The sequence below is a fragment of the Parasteatoda tepidariorum genome, chromosome 6 (assembly GCF_982258835.1).
Source record: "Parasteatoda tepidariorum strain Cologne lab strain chromosome 6, Ptep-v5.0, whole genome shotgun sequence".
NCBI lineage: Eukaryota > Metazoa > Arthropoda > Arachnida > Araneae > Theridiidae > Parasteatoda > Parasteatoda tepidariorum.
The window spans coordinates 3190242-3206107 of record NC_141760.1 but is presented as its reverse complement, the minus strand read 5'-3'; the positions used below and the strand labels follow the sequence as shown (position 1 = coordinate 3206107).

General features: G+C 30.4%; 1 protein-coding gene across 2 annotated transcripts in view; it reads left to right on the top strand.

Annotated features, from left to right (window-relative positions):
• The window catches only part of LOC107437251 (P protein), a 79068-nt gene that overhangs the window by 26640 nt on the left and 36562 nt on the right, over positions 1–15866 (top strand). For both annotated transcript variants that reach the window (XM_016049183.5, XM_087165311.1), the window contains exons 6-10: positions 1687–1837; positions 6086–6157; positions 8775–8897; positions 10156–10280; positions 12437–12575. In XM_016049183.5, the coding sequence (XP_015904669.3) occupies positions 1687–1837; positions 6086–6157; positions 8775–8897; positions 10156–10280; positions 12437–12575 (610 nt within the window). The remainder of the gene's footprint in view (positions 1–1686; positions 1838–6085; positions 6158–8774; positions 8898–10155; positions 10281–12436; positions 12576–15866) is intronic.

The following is a 15866-nucleotide window of genomic DNA, read 5'->3' as shown; positions in this document are numbered from 1 at the left end:
TTCGATTTGATATGAATTTATTCGTGGATATAATTACATTTATTCGATACTTTAACCCTACACTGATGTTTTTTTTAAGGTTAAGTGCCACTGCCCGGTATACATTTGCCCGGTATACCCTACACTGATGTTTTTTTAAGGTCAAGTGCCATTGCCCGGTATATATTTGCCAGATACTCCAAACACTGATGTTTCCTCTAATCTATCGTCATTAAGTATTAAAATATAGAATAAATATAAATATATCAAATAAATATAATAATATTATCGAATAAATTAATATAAAATTGGATATAACAAATATTTCGGACATTCACCATAGCGACTACGTGAATGTCGACATTCTCCAGATTTCGGTGTTTTACCGAAACATATATATAAACACAGATATTTTGAAAGCAACACGCCTAATTATTAAAATGTTCTCTTTAAAGAATTTTGTTTCAAAAACACGCACAATATTTTGTTTTCTTTTTTTAAACCAAGACTCTCATTCTTTATTCTAAATTATATACTATATTAATTTCAATAGATTTTTTTCATAACTTTGATATCAATTTTATTTTGTGCAATTATTTGTGAAATATGGAACAAAAACTAACTTAATCCCGCCCCCTTTTTTTAAAGCAAAACTTGTTGAATGTAAGACAAATGATTTAATAATTGAGCATTTATTAAAAGTATTGTTAGAGATGCCTCTATATCTACAATCTTCATTAAATAATGCTCACATATTTTGATATTTGTGTTAATAAAAAAATTTAAAAGTTAAACAATTTAAATTTCTTTTTATTCTCAATAAAAATAAATCGATTCTCTGATAATAAAAAATTATGTAGCTATACATTTATGGGGCTATATTAAAGGGAAAGCTATGCTCAAGTAGAAAAAAATACAATTGAGTTTCTATAATTCGTGGTGGACGGGACCGAACCTACTTTGAAATTTCAAAAACTCGAATTATTGAAAACTTAAAATTTAAGAAATATTTAAATAAATAGAAACAAGGCAATTTTTTAATTTCAGTATTTAATTGAAAAATGTGTTATATTTAAATTTTTTTTAACTTACATTATAGATGATCAGGCTACATTTACTACATTACACCAAGTTACATTATTCATCCTATTACTGCATCAGATTAATAGTACTTTAAAATAATTGTCTACTGTTTTTTATTTAAACACACTGTTCACACGTTTCAGTGTTTAGGACACAAATTTGTTTTCAATATTTACTCGTAGTAATGGTCGTAAAACCAATCGTTAGTAATCGCTCCACACGTTGTGTGCGCGTTGGTCACTGTTTGGGAGCAAGACTGATTTTTCTTCACTTACTCGAATTTATGGGAAACTCGAACTATCGAGATTAAAGTGTAGTTACCACTTCAGGGATATCATTTATGCGAACTCAGTCGTAATATCCATGCCATTTTATGTCATGGTATTAAAATTTGGAAGATATGGTTTTACTTTTCACTCATATAAATAAATGATACAGAAAGAGCTTTATTCTGAGAATAGTTTCATAGAACATTTGCCTAGCTTTCAATACCATACACTCATTTAAGTCTACTTCTCTAATTCTTACCTCCAATCGCCTTCATATAGGATGATACTTTTGATTTCGACAAATAAGAGAGTAGTAAACAGGATGGAAATTAATGCAAAATGTTTTTTAATGCAGCGAGATCTACCAGGTGTCTGTGTCGACAAACAAGAGGAGAGATATCGTATCCCTCTCAGTCTTTCTCTCGGTTCGACCCAAGTTGGCGATGGGAAGAATTCTTATGGCACTCTGTGTTCTCATCGGACTCTACTTACTCATCATATTTGAGGTAAAAATGTTTCATTCGTCTAACAGACTTTCGGCAGCAAATATCATTTTCAAAGGTTGCAATCATTACACTTCATCACATCCTAAAATAGAAATTTAAGTGTTACTGTGAATGACAGAAATGGGTGGTTGTTGACTTCCACCGGTGAATGTTGACAATCACATAGTCGCTTAGGTAATTGTCCGAAATATGTACTAGGCAGAGTTGGCCAAAAATGTAATCGATTACATTTTTTGATTACAGTAATCAATTACTTGTAATCATGATTACAATTTTCGAAAATTTTGATTACAGCTGTAATCATGATTACAATATTACAGTAATCAATTACTTGTAATCGTGATTACAAACTTTGATTAGAGCTGTAATCATGATTACATAGTCGATTACAGTAATCAATTACTTGTAATCATGATTACAACTTTCAAGAAATTTTGATTACAGCTGTAATCATGATTACAATTTTGATTACAGTAATCAATTACTTGTAATCATGATTCCAAGTAATTGCGATTACAAGTAATCACAACAAAAACGATTACGGGTAATTATGATTACAAGTAATCAAAATATATGATTACATGTAATCATGATTACATGTAATTTTATTACATGTAATTTTATTACATGTAATTTGATTACATGTAATTATGATTACATGTAATCTAAATACACGATTACAAGACTTATTCCTATAAATGATTATATTTTACAGTAGATAGTATAATGTATTTTATAATGATACATTTTGCACGTATTTACATGTACTGCATTTTGTACGTATTTCTATACGTACAAATGAATGTAACTAAAATAAATGTACATATGATTTTACCTAGTGCATATGTTCAGACATCTTAGTTTCACACACACGTACATACACTTATATTGTAAGTATAAAATATATGTACGTATGTATATAGATATTTACGTATGTATGTGCAAACAATGTAGACATGTGCATTTATACACAATGAATATATGCATTTTATGCAAATATTTGTGTATGTAAAATGTATATCTATGTTCATGTACGCATGCATATACAAGTACTTGTTGTTTGTACGAACATACATACATTGTCTGTACAATGTATGTCCCATGCATGCATGTGCAATTTATTTATGAACAGTATAATATATGTATGCATGTACAATAAAGGTATATATGTAGTATGTACAATATATGTATGTATACATGTACATGATATGCATTTCCATTGTATTTATGCACAGATACACAATATGTTCATGTTCAATGTATGTATCCAAATATGCATAATACATTTGTGTACGATTGTACGTACATTAGGCGTATTTATATTTTAGATATATTCATACATATATTCGACATGCATAACGTATGTACATACACACACAACTGTACAATATTAACGTATGTACATACGCAAATATTGTACAGTTGTATATATTGTACAGATGTATATACATATAGCGTACAGATGTATATTCATACAATGTACATATGATGAAATGAACATATAATGTTCATACACTGTGCATATGTGTGTACATATACAGTACATATGTGCATAAATATATTGGGCGTAACTCTTTCATACATGTGTACATTAATACATGTGTACATGCATGCTATCCCTATCTATGCATATGGTGCAATGTATATATGTCCAATGAATGTATCCACACATGTACAATGCACGTATGTTCCATGTATGCATATCCATATGTACTATATATGCATGTACAATACATGAATGTATGTACATGCATTGTACATGCGTGCATACATTACACGTACACATATGCACATTACATTTATGTCTAAATATGTGTACAATGCAATAAAAAAATGCATGTAAGTTAACTTTTAATGACTCAAGCAAGTTAAATGACAAAATCAAACGATATTTAAATTTAGTTTTCAGCTTTAATTGTTCTATATCATTTTGAAATTCTTTGAATAAAAAATTATTTTCAGGTATTTTCATGAAATGTTTGACAATACAGATCTATTTTTTTAATAACATAATGCATGATTCAAAGAAATTTTTTAAATGGTAAAAAAAACGGTAAATTTTATGTGTGGAAATAATACTTAGAAATTTAAAATAAAATTATCGTTTGCTTTTTGAAAAATATGAGGTCGAGTTTTATATGCCTTAGAATAAATTTTAAAACAAACTTTAATAACTTTACTTATATAAATTTTTAATGTATGCAAAATGTATGTGTGTATTGCAATTACATATACTTAAATGTACGCATGTATTTATACATTACTTGTAATTATGTACATGTATACGTTGTATGTGCATGCGTACATTGTGCATATAACTATTTTTTTGTACATCCATACATTACATGTGCATAAGTATTAACAAAGTATGTAGTTATACAAGTACATACGTACGTTGTACATAAGTACATGCTTTGCGTGTACATATATCGATGTACATAAAAATGTGCATGTATACATGTACGCATTTTATTTACGCAACTATGTGCACACATTGCACCTTTAAATAACATTCTTACATATTGTACGTAAATACGTACAATTTTATATACATACGTACATTGTAAATACGTGCTATTATCGTAAATTCATACAATGTATGTACTTAAGTACATAAAAGCATGCAAACGCATAAACATTATTTTCATATACGTTCATCCGTATATTGTCTATGTATACAAAGATACAAAACATTGCCTTTTTGTACAAACTAACGTATATGCGTACATGTATCATAAATGCATAATTATATGTACTAAGTATATGCGTTCGCCAATTGTACTTTCATGCGTGCATACATTCTATGTACATAAAAATATGTTAACTCATGCATACTTACATAATGAATTTGCATATAGTATACAATCGTAATAACTTGTAATCGTATAGTTTGATTCATGATTACACGTAATCATATATTTTGAATACTTGTAATCATAATTACCCGTAATCGTTTTCGTTGTGATTACTTGTAATCGCAATTACTTGGAATCATGATTACGAGTAATTGATTACTGTAATTAAAATTGTAATCATGATTACAGCTGTAATCAAAATTTTTTGAAAGTTGTAATCACGATTACAAGTAATTGATTACTTTAATCGACTATGTAATCATGATTACAAGTAATTGATTACTGTAATTGAAAAATGTAATCGATTACATTTTCGCTCTACTCTGATGTAATCAAAAATTTTGATTACTTGTAATCGCGATTACTGTAATCGACGGCCAACTCCGGTACTAGGTCTAGTGAAGTGTCACTGCTCAGTTCACATTTTCCCGGTATGCCCTACATCAATGTTTTTTTAAGGTCAAGTGCCACTGCCCAGTCTGCATTTAACCGGTACTCCGAACACTGATGTTTCTCCTAATCTGCCCTCAGATGATAATAAAAATATCAAATAAATATAATAATATCAAGGAATAAATTAATACCAAATCGGACATAACAAATATTTCGGACATTCACTAAAGCGATTATGCGATTGTTGACTTTCACCGGGGAAAGTCGACATTCTCTTGATCTCACGGCAACATATCGATTTCAAAATAACACGTTTCTTTATTTACTCATTTCTTAATTTGTTTGACATAAATAAACGAAAATGTAAAAATAAGCATAGGTTTTTTTTAAATTTTAGTTAGTTTGTAAGACGAATGATTTGTAACAGAGTTTTAAGTTTAATCACTCCCACTATTAAAGATTGGTGAAGCCTTTCAATTCAATTCAGCTGAAAATATTTGCAATTTAAGTAATAGAATGAAAGCTCTCAATGAGACTGTGGAATTTCATAACAATAATAATAAGAAATTATACAAATGAAAAAGATGCTAAATGAGATGATGGATAAATAAAATGGTTTACTGGAATTTGTACTTATGATAACTGCTATTACTCACTTATGTAGTAACTGAAACTTTTTAATTCTATTGAAAAAACTTTACGTGCTCTTATCATTTAAGGTCCAACGCCACAAACTTGAGCAGCATTTTTTGCTTTCATCATTGCTAAGATAAATTTTCTAACCTTGGTAAAATCATTGAGATTGGATATTTTAACCTTTCGTTAATTTTTATACTTTTTTATTATTATTTAATTTTCTTGCCAGAAAATTATTGTGTAACAGAATTGTATGTGTGCAACAGAAAGATTAATCTGAGGAAGAATTAAATAAAAAGATTCAATTTCAGTTGTAATAAGGGAATTTTATTTTGGTCACTGATTTTCTTTTCTTCTTCTATAGATTGTTCATCGCACTCTGGCTGCCATGATAGGTGCTACATGTGCTATTTCTTGCCTGGCTATAGTGGGAGAGGTGTGTTCACTATATTTATATATCTATTTAAGAAATCAGCAATTAGATGGTTCACCACAATCTCTTTGCTATAAAGTTAATCATAAGAGGTTTTCTACTCTGTAAATTTTCAATTCCGAGATCTCATTAGAGAATGTAGGTTTATTCCGATTCATGAGATCTCTCGTCTTTTGTGTTAGGTCCTAGGACAAGGAATTGAGCAATGACAGCTGTAAAATTGATATGGATAAGCTGTTTCACTAAAAACATAAAATTATCATAGAAAACAGGAAATACGTAGGGGAGTGTCGGGTACCCCCGCCCACTGTCAATTTCATATGTATAGAATATTTTTTCAAGTCAATGGGCCATCGGACATTAATTGTTATGTTAACAAAAGATTATTTTCAAAGTTTCAAGTATTTATGCAGCTGGTAACATGGTAAACAACAGTTTTGAAAATATTTTGAATACAGTAGTCATGAAATTGAGAAAAATTGGTTGAATGTTTCGATTAAACTTCATTTTAATACGAAAAAAATATTTTTTTTTCTATACATACAGCGTTCAAGTATGTAGTCTTAAGTTTAATTTGCACGAAGAAAGAAGTTTATATGTGAAAAATTGTTCGAGTAATTACAAATTTACAAAAAAATTGGATTTTGGGTCCCGCTCGCATGAATGTCGGGTATCACCGCCCAATTTTATTTCTACGATAAATGTACGGTTGCAAAGATTATTATTTTATTGCTTCAAATTTGAATGTTATATGCATTTTTAACAACAAATATTGTTGTTATTAAATGATAGAATTCACTAAAAGTATATAAATATGCAGTAAATAAAAAAATTTTGTGATGAAAATGATAAATGAGGTTTATCTATAGTCAATACATTGGTCATTTTCATTTACACCTGAAAAAACAGTCAAAAAACATAATTTTTGTGACTGGGTGGGGCTACCAGACACATTTTGAAAAGAGCGAAAAATTCATCGACTCGAAAATTCGAATAGACTTATTAAAATTTTTGAGATATTTCTGAAATTTGCATTTGCACAAGATGACCGAATTCCAGCGCATATGGTTATGAAGTTATTAGAGAGACATAGTCAAACCCGTAGAATTTATTGCGCACATATAAAATACAGATATGGCAAATACCAAAGTGTAGAACAAACGAAAATATATTTTCAAATAATATTGTTGTAGTAAAGTGCCTTCTAACTTTTTCAAAGATTAATTTTTTTTTGTTCCTTTGCTCCCCCCTTTCCCCCCCAGTAAACTCACGTTTCATTAAGTGAAGTGGAGTGCACGTCCCAGTTCTCTCTAATAACTTTTTCTATTTATCACGAAGTTTTATGTCGATTTCTTCCCTTATCTTGAGTATGTAATTTCCTTTTAATCTTTTGGCAGCTGATAAAACCCTGTACTGACGCTTTGTAGTGATGAAACCTCCATATATGTTTTTGAAGAACGAAATATAATGAAAGTTAGGAAGGATTAAAACTATGCGGAGAAGATTAAAAAAAAGGCAAATTTCAAACTCATAAATCAATGTATCAATCATCAGTTTAAAATTGTAAATGAATTTCGATGCTACATTGGAGCATCCTATTCAGTACAGAATACTGACAAATGGCGAACATTACAAAAGAGCTCTGAATAGGATGTAGCATCGAAATTCATTTACAATTTTAAACTGGTGATTGATACATTGATTTATGAATTTGAAAGTTATCTCTTATAATTTTTGAAGCACAATTATTTTTGGACACTTTAGACAAAAAATTATATAAACTATATAAATGAAGTATTTAAGCAAAATTAATTTGATAATTAAAAATTTCTCGTCATCTAAATTAAAATGTTGCCTGAAATTATTTAATAGGTGATTTGAAAATTTCAAGTTTAAGTTATAAAATTTTTGACTTTTCCTGATTTTCACGTTAATGGTTTTTGAATACTGAAGTTGACCTTTGCCGAGTAAATAAATTGTTAAGTTCGGAAATACAATAAAATAAATTATCTCATAGCACTATATTATTATTTGTGTTTTTTATAAACCGGTAAAAATTTTTAATAAAGACAAACAATGTTAAAAAAAAATCACTCATAAGCCGACATATCATAGATTCCATTCTATAATGAAGAACCTTCCTCGTTGTCGAACACACAGAATGAAGGAGACCTCTAGACACGGAATGAAGAGTTCCTCTATCATACAGTGTTTCAAGCTGACGAGTATTTTTTTTTATAGAACTAAAACTCTAACTATAGAGTAATCCAATGTGTGGTATTATTTGTACTCTTTTGGTATGGTTTTGTTTTAATAATACATAACACAAATTTAATCCTTACTTAAAGACTGTAAATTCCATGATACACCAGAAGTTGTTTCGTGATTCTTTCGTAAATCAGACTCGAAAGATAGTGCGATAAACGAGGTTTCGAGTCAATATTTCGGGTAGACATAAACGAAAGTTAATCATAAAACTTTAATTAATATATTTTGACACATTTTAGGATATCTTTTTTCCGAACACTCAATTTACTTCCGAATTTTCACCCAATTCAAGTCAATCAAAATTTTAAAGCAAAATATTCTAATAAATTTGTTTGTCATGAACTGTTCGCAGAGACCATCTCTGGCTGAGGTGTTAACATGGGTGGACGTGGAAACGCTCTGCCTCCTCTTTGGAATGATGGTACTGGTGTCCATTCTCTGTGAGACTGGATTCTTCGACTACATCGCCGTTCTGGTATGTATATGCGCAACAATCTTTAGTTATTTTCTGCTCCTCCCTAGCGATGCGGAGATTTGTAGGAAAGTTTTCATGCATGCTCTGGCGATGCTCAAATAGTGTTTTTGGAAAACTCTGACGAATTAATAGCGGACCTACCATAGCGAGGTAGGTGATTGGGGAGGAAAACACAATTTATTTGTTAAGTAAGCTTTTCATCAGAACAAGATTTAAATTTCCTTCTTTTCTCTGATCCACATTCATAGCTCAAAATATCAGAACAGGGCCTGCTTAAGAGAATCTGATTGGAAGAATACTTATTACCCTACATTATTATTGACAAAAAAAATTGTATTTATTTTACTAATCAAATCTATTATTTTTTTTTAATAACACGTCTACATTATTGTGCACTGTATATACGATTTGCATGGAACCCTATTTTGAACTATTCGCCTCAACGTCTCGATGATGCACTAATCAGATTCTAAATTTGTTTGATAAGTCCCAAATTCTTAGTATCTAATGGCGGCGGCCAAAAGAAACAAATCATGACAGGGTGTATTTGCTAGCCCTATAAAAAGTATTGAGGAACGCATGTCCTTTACTAGGTTATCGGCATTCAAAGCGGACTTAAATTATGTAGACAATATAGTATGTTATAAAATCAGTCACAAAAGTACGTTTTCTCTGAATAATGATTGTTTTTCATCTCGGTAGCGCACTCGACAAAAGTGTCGTTCACTCCGCTGGTGGAGAGCCTAGGATTGTGAGTTTGATCCTGGCAGCCGAATAATCAACCGGCGTTGTATACGCAGCACGATAATTCTGACGTGGTTGAAAGTCCTTTTGATGGTTGTGGTGTGGAAGTGATGCTGCCCTAGGTCGGTTGACTGGGCTCAAAATTACGTGACATTCCTGTCATAGCTACAAAAAGACAGTCCTGAAAAACGGGTGCTTACGGGTTAATTTAAAGCCTGAAATTTTTGAATGAATCGAAATACATAGCAGTTACGTTTTCACAGCAACAAAAGTAAACATTGACACAATTACGAAACGCCCTTATAATCTAAAAAATTTCTTTCTTTTTTTTAACCTTTTATATTTGCAGGAATACAATGAAGGAATTCATAATAATTTTTATAGAACATCACAAAATTGATATTTAAGTCCCTGATAATAATATCTATAGAACAGTAAACCAGTTCAGCTCATGTGATGCATTGTGAAAAGTCAAGAGATTGCTAAGTTGTTATGTGAATAATTTCTATTTCAGACATACAAAATGGCACGAGGCAGAATTTGGCCTTTAATAACTGGACTTTGTTTAGTCACTGCTGTACTATCTGCATTTCTCGATAATGTTACGACAGTTCTTCTTATGTCTGCTGTTGCCATCAGGTGATTTTAAATATGTTTATTTTATTATAATATTTTTAAGAATAATAAAGAAAAGATAAGATTACGCTCAAATTTCTAAGGTTTAATTTATTATAATCGAATAATATAATAACATAATAATTTCTGGGAAAATAGTTTCCCTTTTGTATATGAAATGGCCCCTGGGATGGGAAGAAAATATACAATCTTGCGTTCTTTAGAGATTTTAGGTTGTAAAATGTCCTGGGCATGACTTTCTATTTTAGAAGTTTGAATAATGTTTTGATTTGTATTGTTAAAAACTACGTGTTTGGTCAATAGGAAATACTGCTGAAATAGCAACGTTTGTTATAACGTTGCTACAGCTTTGTTAATTTACGTGGCACACGAATTGACGAAGTATTGGACGAAGGGTTGGTATGACAGATGCTTAATTTCGGCTCTATGTGTACTGAATTTGCCTATATTTCGAAATATTGAAACGTTTTACGAAATTCAATTCCTGTTAAAGCTTTTTTTACAGAAATTTGAATTTTTTTTTTTCAAAAACAATTATATTAAACAATAAAATATAATTAAAAACATCATAGTACTCACAGCATTAAATTAACCCCCTTTTTAATCCAGTCCTGATTGGAATTCAATCAAAAAGCAATCTGGTTTAAACATTTGTAGAAATGATGCACTTTAAATATCATTTTAATGAATTTGCTAAGAAACGTCTAACCCATGATCTAAGCAAAATGCTTAGTGTTTAAACGTCGCTTATGTGAACCACGAGAAAAAAAAATATTTTGTGAAGAATAAATTCACATTCAAACAAAAAAAAGGAGCTCTTCAAACATAATTTAAAGTGGCTATCGATCATCATTGCCTATAAAATCATTCTATATTCATTACAGATGATGGAATTGCCTAAATGCGAAGAGACTGGAAAGGTCAGAGAGGTGGTGTGCTATGAAAGGAAGAGGAAATGTTTAAAATAAAACTGAAAGCAAGAACAATATACTGAATTGAAAGCAAGCACAAGAAATCTTGTTACTGCAATAGTTTGAAAAACCTTTCATGTAATGGTTGAACTCACTACAATACGTTTTGTACATGTGTTTCATTTTTTTTCCTAACCGGTGCCCTACAACCCGACCCAATTTTGACTTTACGAGTATCAAGGCTTAACTCTGAAGCCTTATAATTTTGAACCCAATCCAGAAGACATCTGGATCAAGCATTGTGAGGAACTAGCCCTCGCGGAAGACCTTTCGATGGAAATACCTGCTTTTGCGTTTTATGTTGAGGAAAACCTCGAAAGTCGCGCCCTTTACTCAACGTTGACTTTATTTTACGTTGGTCAAATTTTAAGCTGTTTTTTTCCTTGCTGATTTCGTTTTAGCAAGATTCATAAAACGCATATAACAAGCGTTTTACAGACATCTGGTTAGGACTGTCTTGATGTTGATCTAAACAGGGTATTCAATCTCTACCTGTGGAAATAGTTGAAGGTGCTCGAACAAACACCTTTTTTTCCTATTTCTCTGGTTGGCATCTATGACTACCTGTAAGAAGAACTACTTTTATAATGAGGCACAATTTACCCTTCTCATTTGCTTAGGTAGCACTGTGAAGGTACACTCTTGTTCCAACGTATGCTTCAATAAATATTTAATTGAAGGTATCTCTCTTGATTCTGAATCATGAAATATTTTGGCATAATATTTTCAATCATTTGAAAGAGGATGACACCAGAATCTAATTTTTTTTTGTTCAAGTTAGTTTATATTAATTTTCAAATCTTTTGAATGAAATGTCAAGTTGAGAAAAATAACCATTTTTAACTTTTCTATGTTTGCAAAAGCCGCTCGTAATATTTGTGCTCTGTATGAAGAGAATGCCAAAGTTGAAAGAACCAATCTTGATGGGTGCGCCAGGTTTAAAAATGAAAACTTTGATTTCAAAGACGCACCGACCCTCTAGTTAAGTTTGGTGAAGAGCAATTAAACCAACTTTTGCACGAAAATTCGTGTCATACTAAAAAGGGAACTGGTAGAAAAAGTTAAATGCATTTTAAATTTCTGAAACATTAGAAAATAGCGGGAGATAAGTTAACCTATTGTTATAAATGAGATATTATTAACTTCTTTGCACTCAATGTATTCTTAAATATTTTTTTTACGCACCAGGTTGTGTGAAACGATGAACGTTGATCCTAAACACATGCTCATTTCGTTGGTCATTTTTTCAAATATTGGTGGGGCGGCCACACCCATTGGAGATCCACCCAACATCATCATCATCAACTTTAAAGGAATTGCCAGCAACGTAAGTAGAATTGAAAACATTCTGTGGAATCCACATAAAAAAATACTCGACAAAGTCTTTAGAGCAGTGTTTCCCAACTTTTTTTTCCCGAGCTTACAAAACTTCTCAGAATTTATTTTTCACCTCCTTCTTAACATACGCAATTTTTGAATATTTAAAAATTCATATAGTCACTAAAGATATTTGAAAGATTGATCACAATGAAGTTATTGAACAAACAATCCAAAACATATAATGAACATCTGAATTTTAAGTGCAAAATAACTTTAATCAAAGATTTCTCCTTATTATATTATAAATTATGGAAACTTACTTATTAATTAAACTGAGTATGATTATTACGCTTGCTGCAAAGATATTTAATGCTTCAATTCTTCCCGTTTTGTTATATCCAGGTTTTTCCTTTTCTTTTAGTTTTCTGCTTTGTAAACTCTTTCAGGTACTTAATCATAAAAATAATCAGATGGAATATTGTATGACTTTTCTCACATTTAGCGATGAGTCATGAAATGAGATAACTCTGCTTCTCCCCCTCCCATAGTCGGCGCCTATGCAATAAAATTACGGCTACTAACGTGACGCACAAAAGCTACTTACTTATTCTTGAGATTTATCTATCTCTAGCAGAGGTTAAGAGTTGCTACAATGTTGAATTTAATTCTGGGTATGTCCATTTTTGAAAAATCACCCTGAAGAATTAAATTGTACCCCCCGTGGGGTCATACTTTGAGTAACATTGTTTTCGAGGGAATCTACGATACAAATGTTGTACGCCGAATTCGATATCAGACTTTGGCAAGATCTGAAAATAAATAAACAAATAGAAATAATAAATAAATGATGTGTCGGAACATATCTCCAGAAAATATTTTATTTTTGCCTTTAATGGAAACAGTTGGAACGGAACATCGGTATTCTGGACACAGCTCGAAATGGGAGTTTAAGAAAACAGCAAAAAATATTCCTATTCTAAGTTATACCTAAATTTAACACTAAACGTATTTATTTTTCCTAACATTTTAAAAAACTAAGCATAATCAATACGGGCAAAGTTCGGGTTCGGGTCAATAAATTTTCTGGTGATTTCGTCGTATTTAAAGCACTTAACGATGAAAAATCTAAGATCCTAAAACCATAATTGTAATTGATACCAAAATTATAAAATCATGAGACCTGTCAAAGACATTGTAAAAACAACAGTTGACTTTTAAAGTATTTTAAAAAACTAATTTAAAAAAAAAAAAAAACTATGTAATTAAGGTAAATGGATGATATCATATAACGAATTTATTTAGATTCATTAGGTTATTTTAAAAAAGGGAATAATTTTTAAAGAGAAAATAGAATCAAATGCTTTTTCTTCATTTCGAGCGAGTTGTATAAAAAGCTCACCGACGACGCAAGAGAAAGATTCGAAGTGAGAAGAGAATGAATAAAAGGGTCTGATACGAATGAAAAACGATGTTTTTTTATTCAATTTTATATCATCATAAGTTTAAACAAAGAGTTTCAAAGGAAACAGATGGACGTTTTCTGCGATATAAAATTTTAAAAATTCGTATTTTCAATTGTTTTTTTATTTTTGAGAACCCATTTCATTCAAATTTAAAACTTTTGCGAAATATTCATAAAAATGAATCCAATGTTTGATAATACAATTGAATATGGATTTCTCTTAAGATGGAGATAATTTAAGTGCGTGATCCGGCCGATCAGTTAAATGCATTTAACTTCGAAAAGAACAGTTGTCCAATTTCGTTACTGTGAGCATTTCCGCGGGACTATAAGGTTCAACAATGTCGTAACCGAAAGGCATGATGTAGTCATCAGCACTGCTCGCGGACTGCCATACAAGCTAACTATTCATCGATTAGAAGTCTGGATCGAACAATGCCTTTTACCACTCGGCCATCACAGCCCACAAATCACAATTAAAATGGAAGAACACATATAGAACACGTATTGCGAAAAGTTCATCAAATGTAATAAGTTAATCACGTTAATACAAATCACAATCATGAAAAGGGCGTGGCTTATTAACCATTTGTTGCAATTAAACGTCGAAAAGTGATGCATTAATTTGTGCAACGGAAACTAAAACGTTTAAGAATGTTTTTTTGAAGATTTTGCTAATATGTTTCACGTTGTTATCAATATGTTTTTAAAAATTATGATTTTTTATTTTTCTGCAAATGGCTTGTAAATGTAGAAGTTCATAAATACAATGTCAGATTCGTTTGTAACAAGACCTAGATAGTTAATATAATAAGTGTGATATGAATTGTTTAGATTTTTATGTTTATAAATGTTCTATTGTTAAATATGCACATTAGTTTTATCCTTTATTGTTCCCATATGAAATCAACATTTTTTTTCAAATTGTTTGGATATTAGTAAAGATCTTTCACAATCCAAATTTGATTCTTTTTTTTCTCATCACCTAAATAATTCCAAAACTTATCGTAAACTTGGTTTAGTAAAACGCAAAAACTTCCGCGTTGAGCAAAACTTTATCTAATGCCCTATTATAATAATAAATAGTGAAATAAAATAATTTTCGACGTTATTATTATAAAACAACTATTATAAACAACTCATTCTATTATAAAACAACTAAGCAACTGATGTTCCTGTTACTACATTGCAACATTGTTCCATCATTAGACTGTCGTAGGGATTTGTTTTGTTTATTATTTATTCATGAAATTCTAGATATTAATATTGATTTCTCTGATATTTTAAGTATGACTCAATTATGTGTAAATAGTCATATTATGTGTAATGAAAAATTATTTGTAAGCTCATTTTCTGAAGCTAATTAGGAAAAAAAAAACATTTTTAACGGACTTGCAAATGAATTTCGTATTCTTAAAATGTCTTCCAATGTTTTTAAAAATTTAGCTCTAATTATTTTTCATCGCAATATTTTTCTTTTTTTCTCTCGTTGAACTCCATTGAAATTAGGTCTGTAGTGCGCGTTTTGTTGTTAAAATAAACAAATAAAAAAGAATTAATTAAATAAGGAAAGTTAATCATTAAAAATTTATCTCGACATGCATCGAGCTATATTACATGATTAGGATCACTATACAGTTTATCTTGAATATCGATTGCTATCAGAATTTAGATTGATCCAAATATTTGGCCTTTCAGGCAGCGATCCTATTTTGTTTGGATTATCGAGGGTGATATTTCAAAGTCGGATTTTAAATAAGAGTTTATTTGTTGAAAGTCAATTTTACTTTTAAATTTATGTATAGTTCATCATTAAAGCCGTTGCATGTCAGGCAC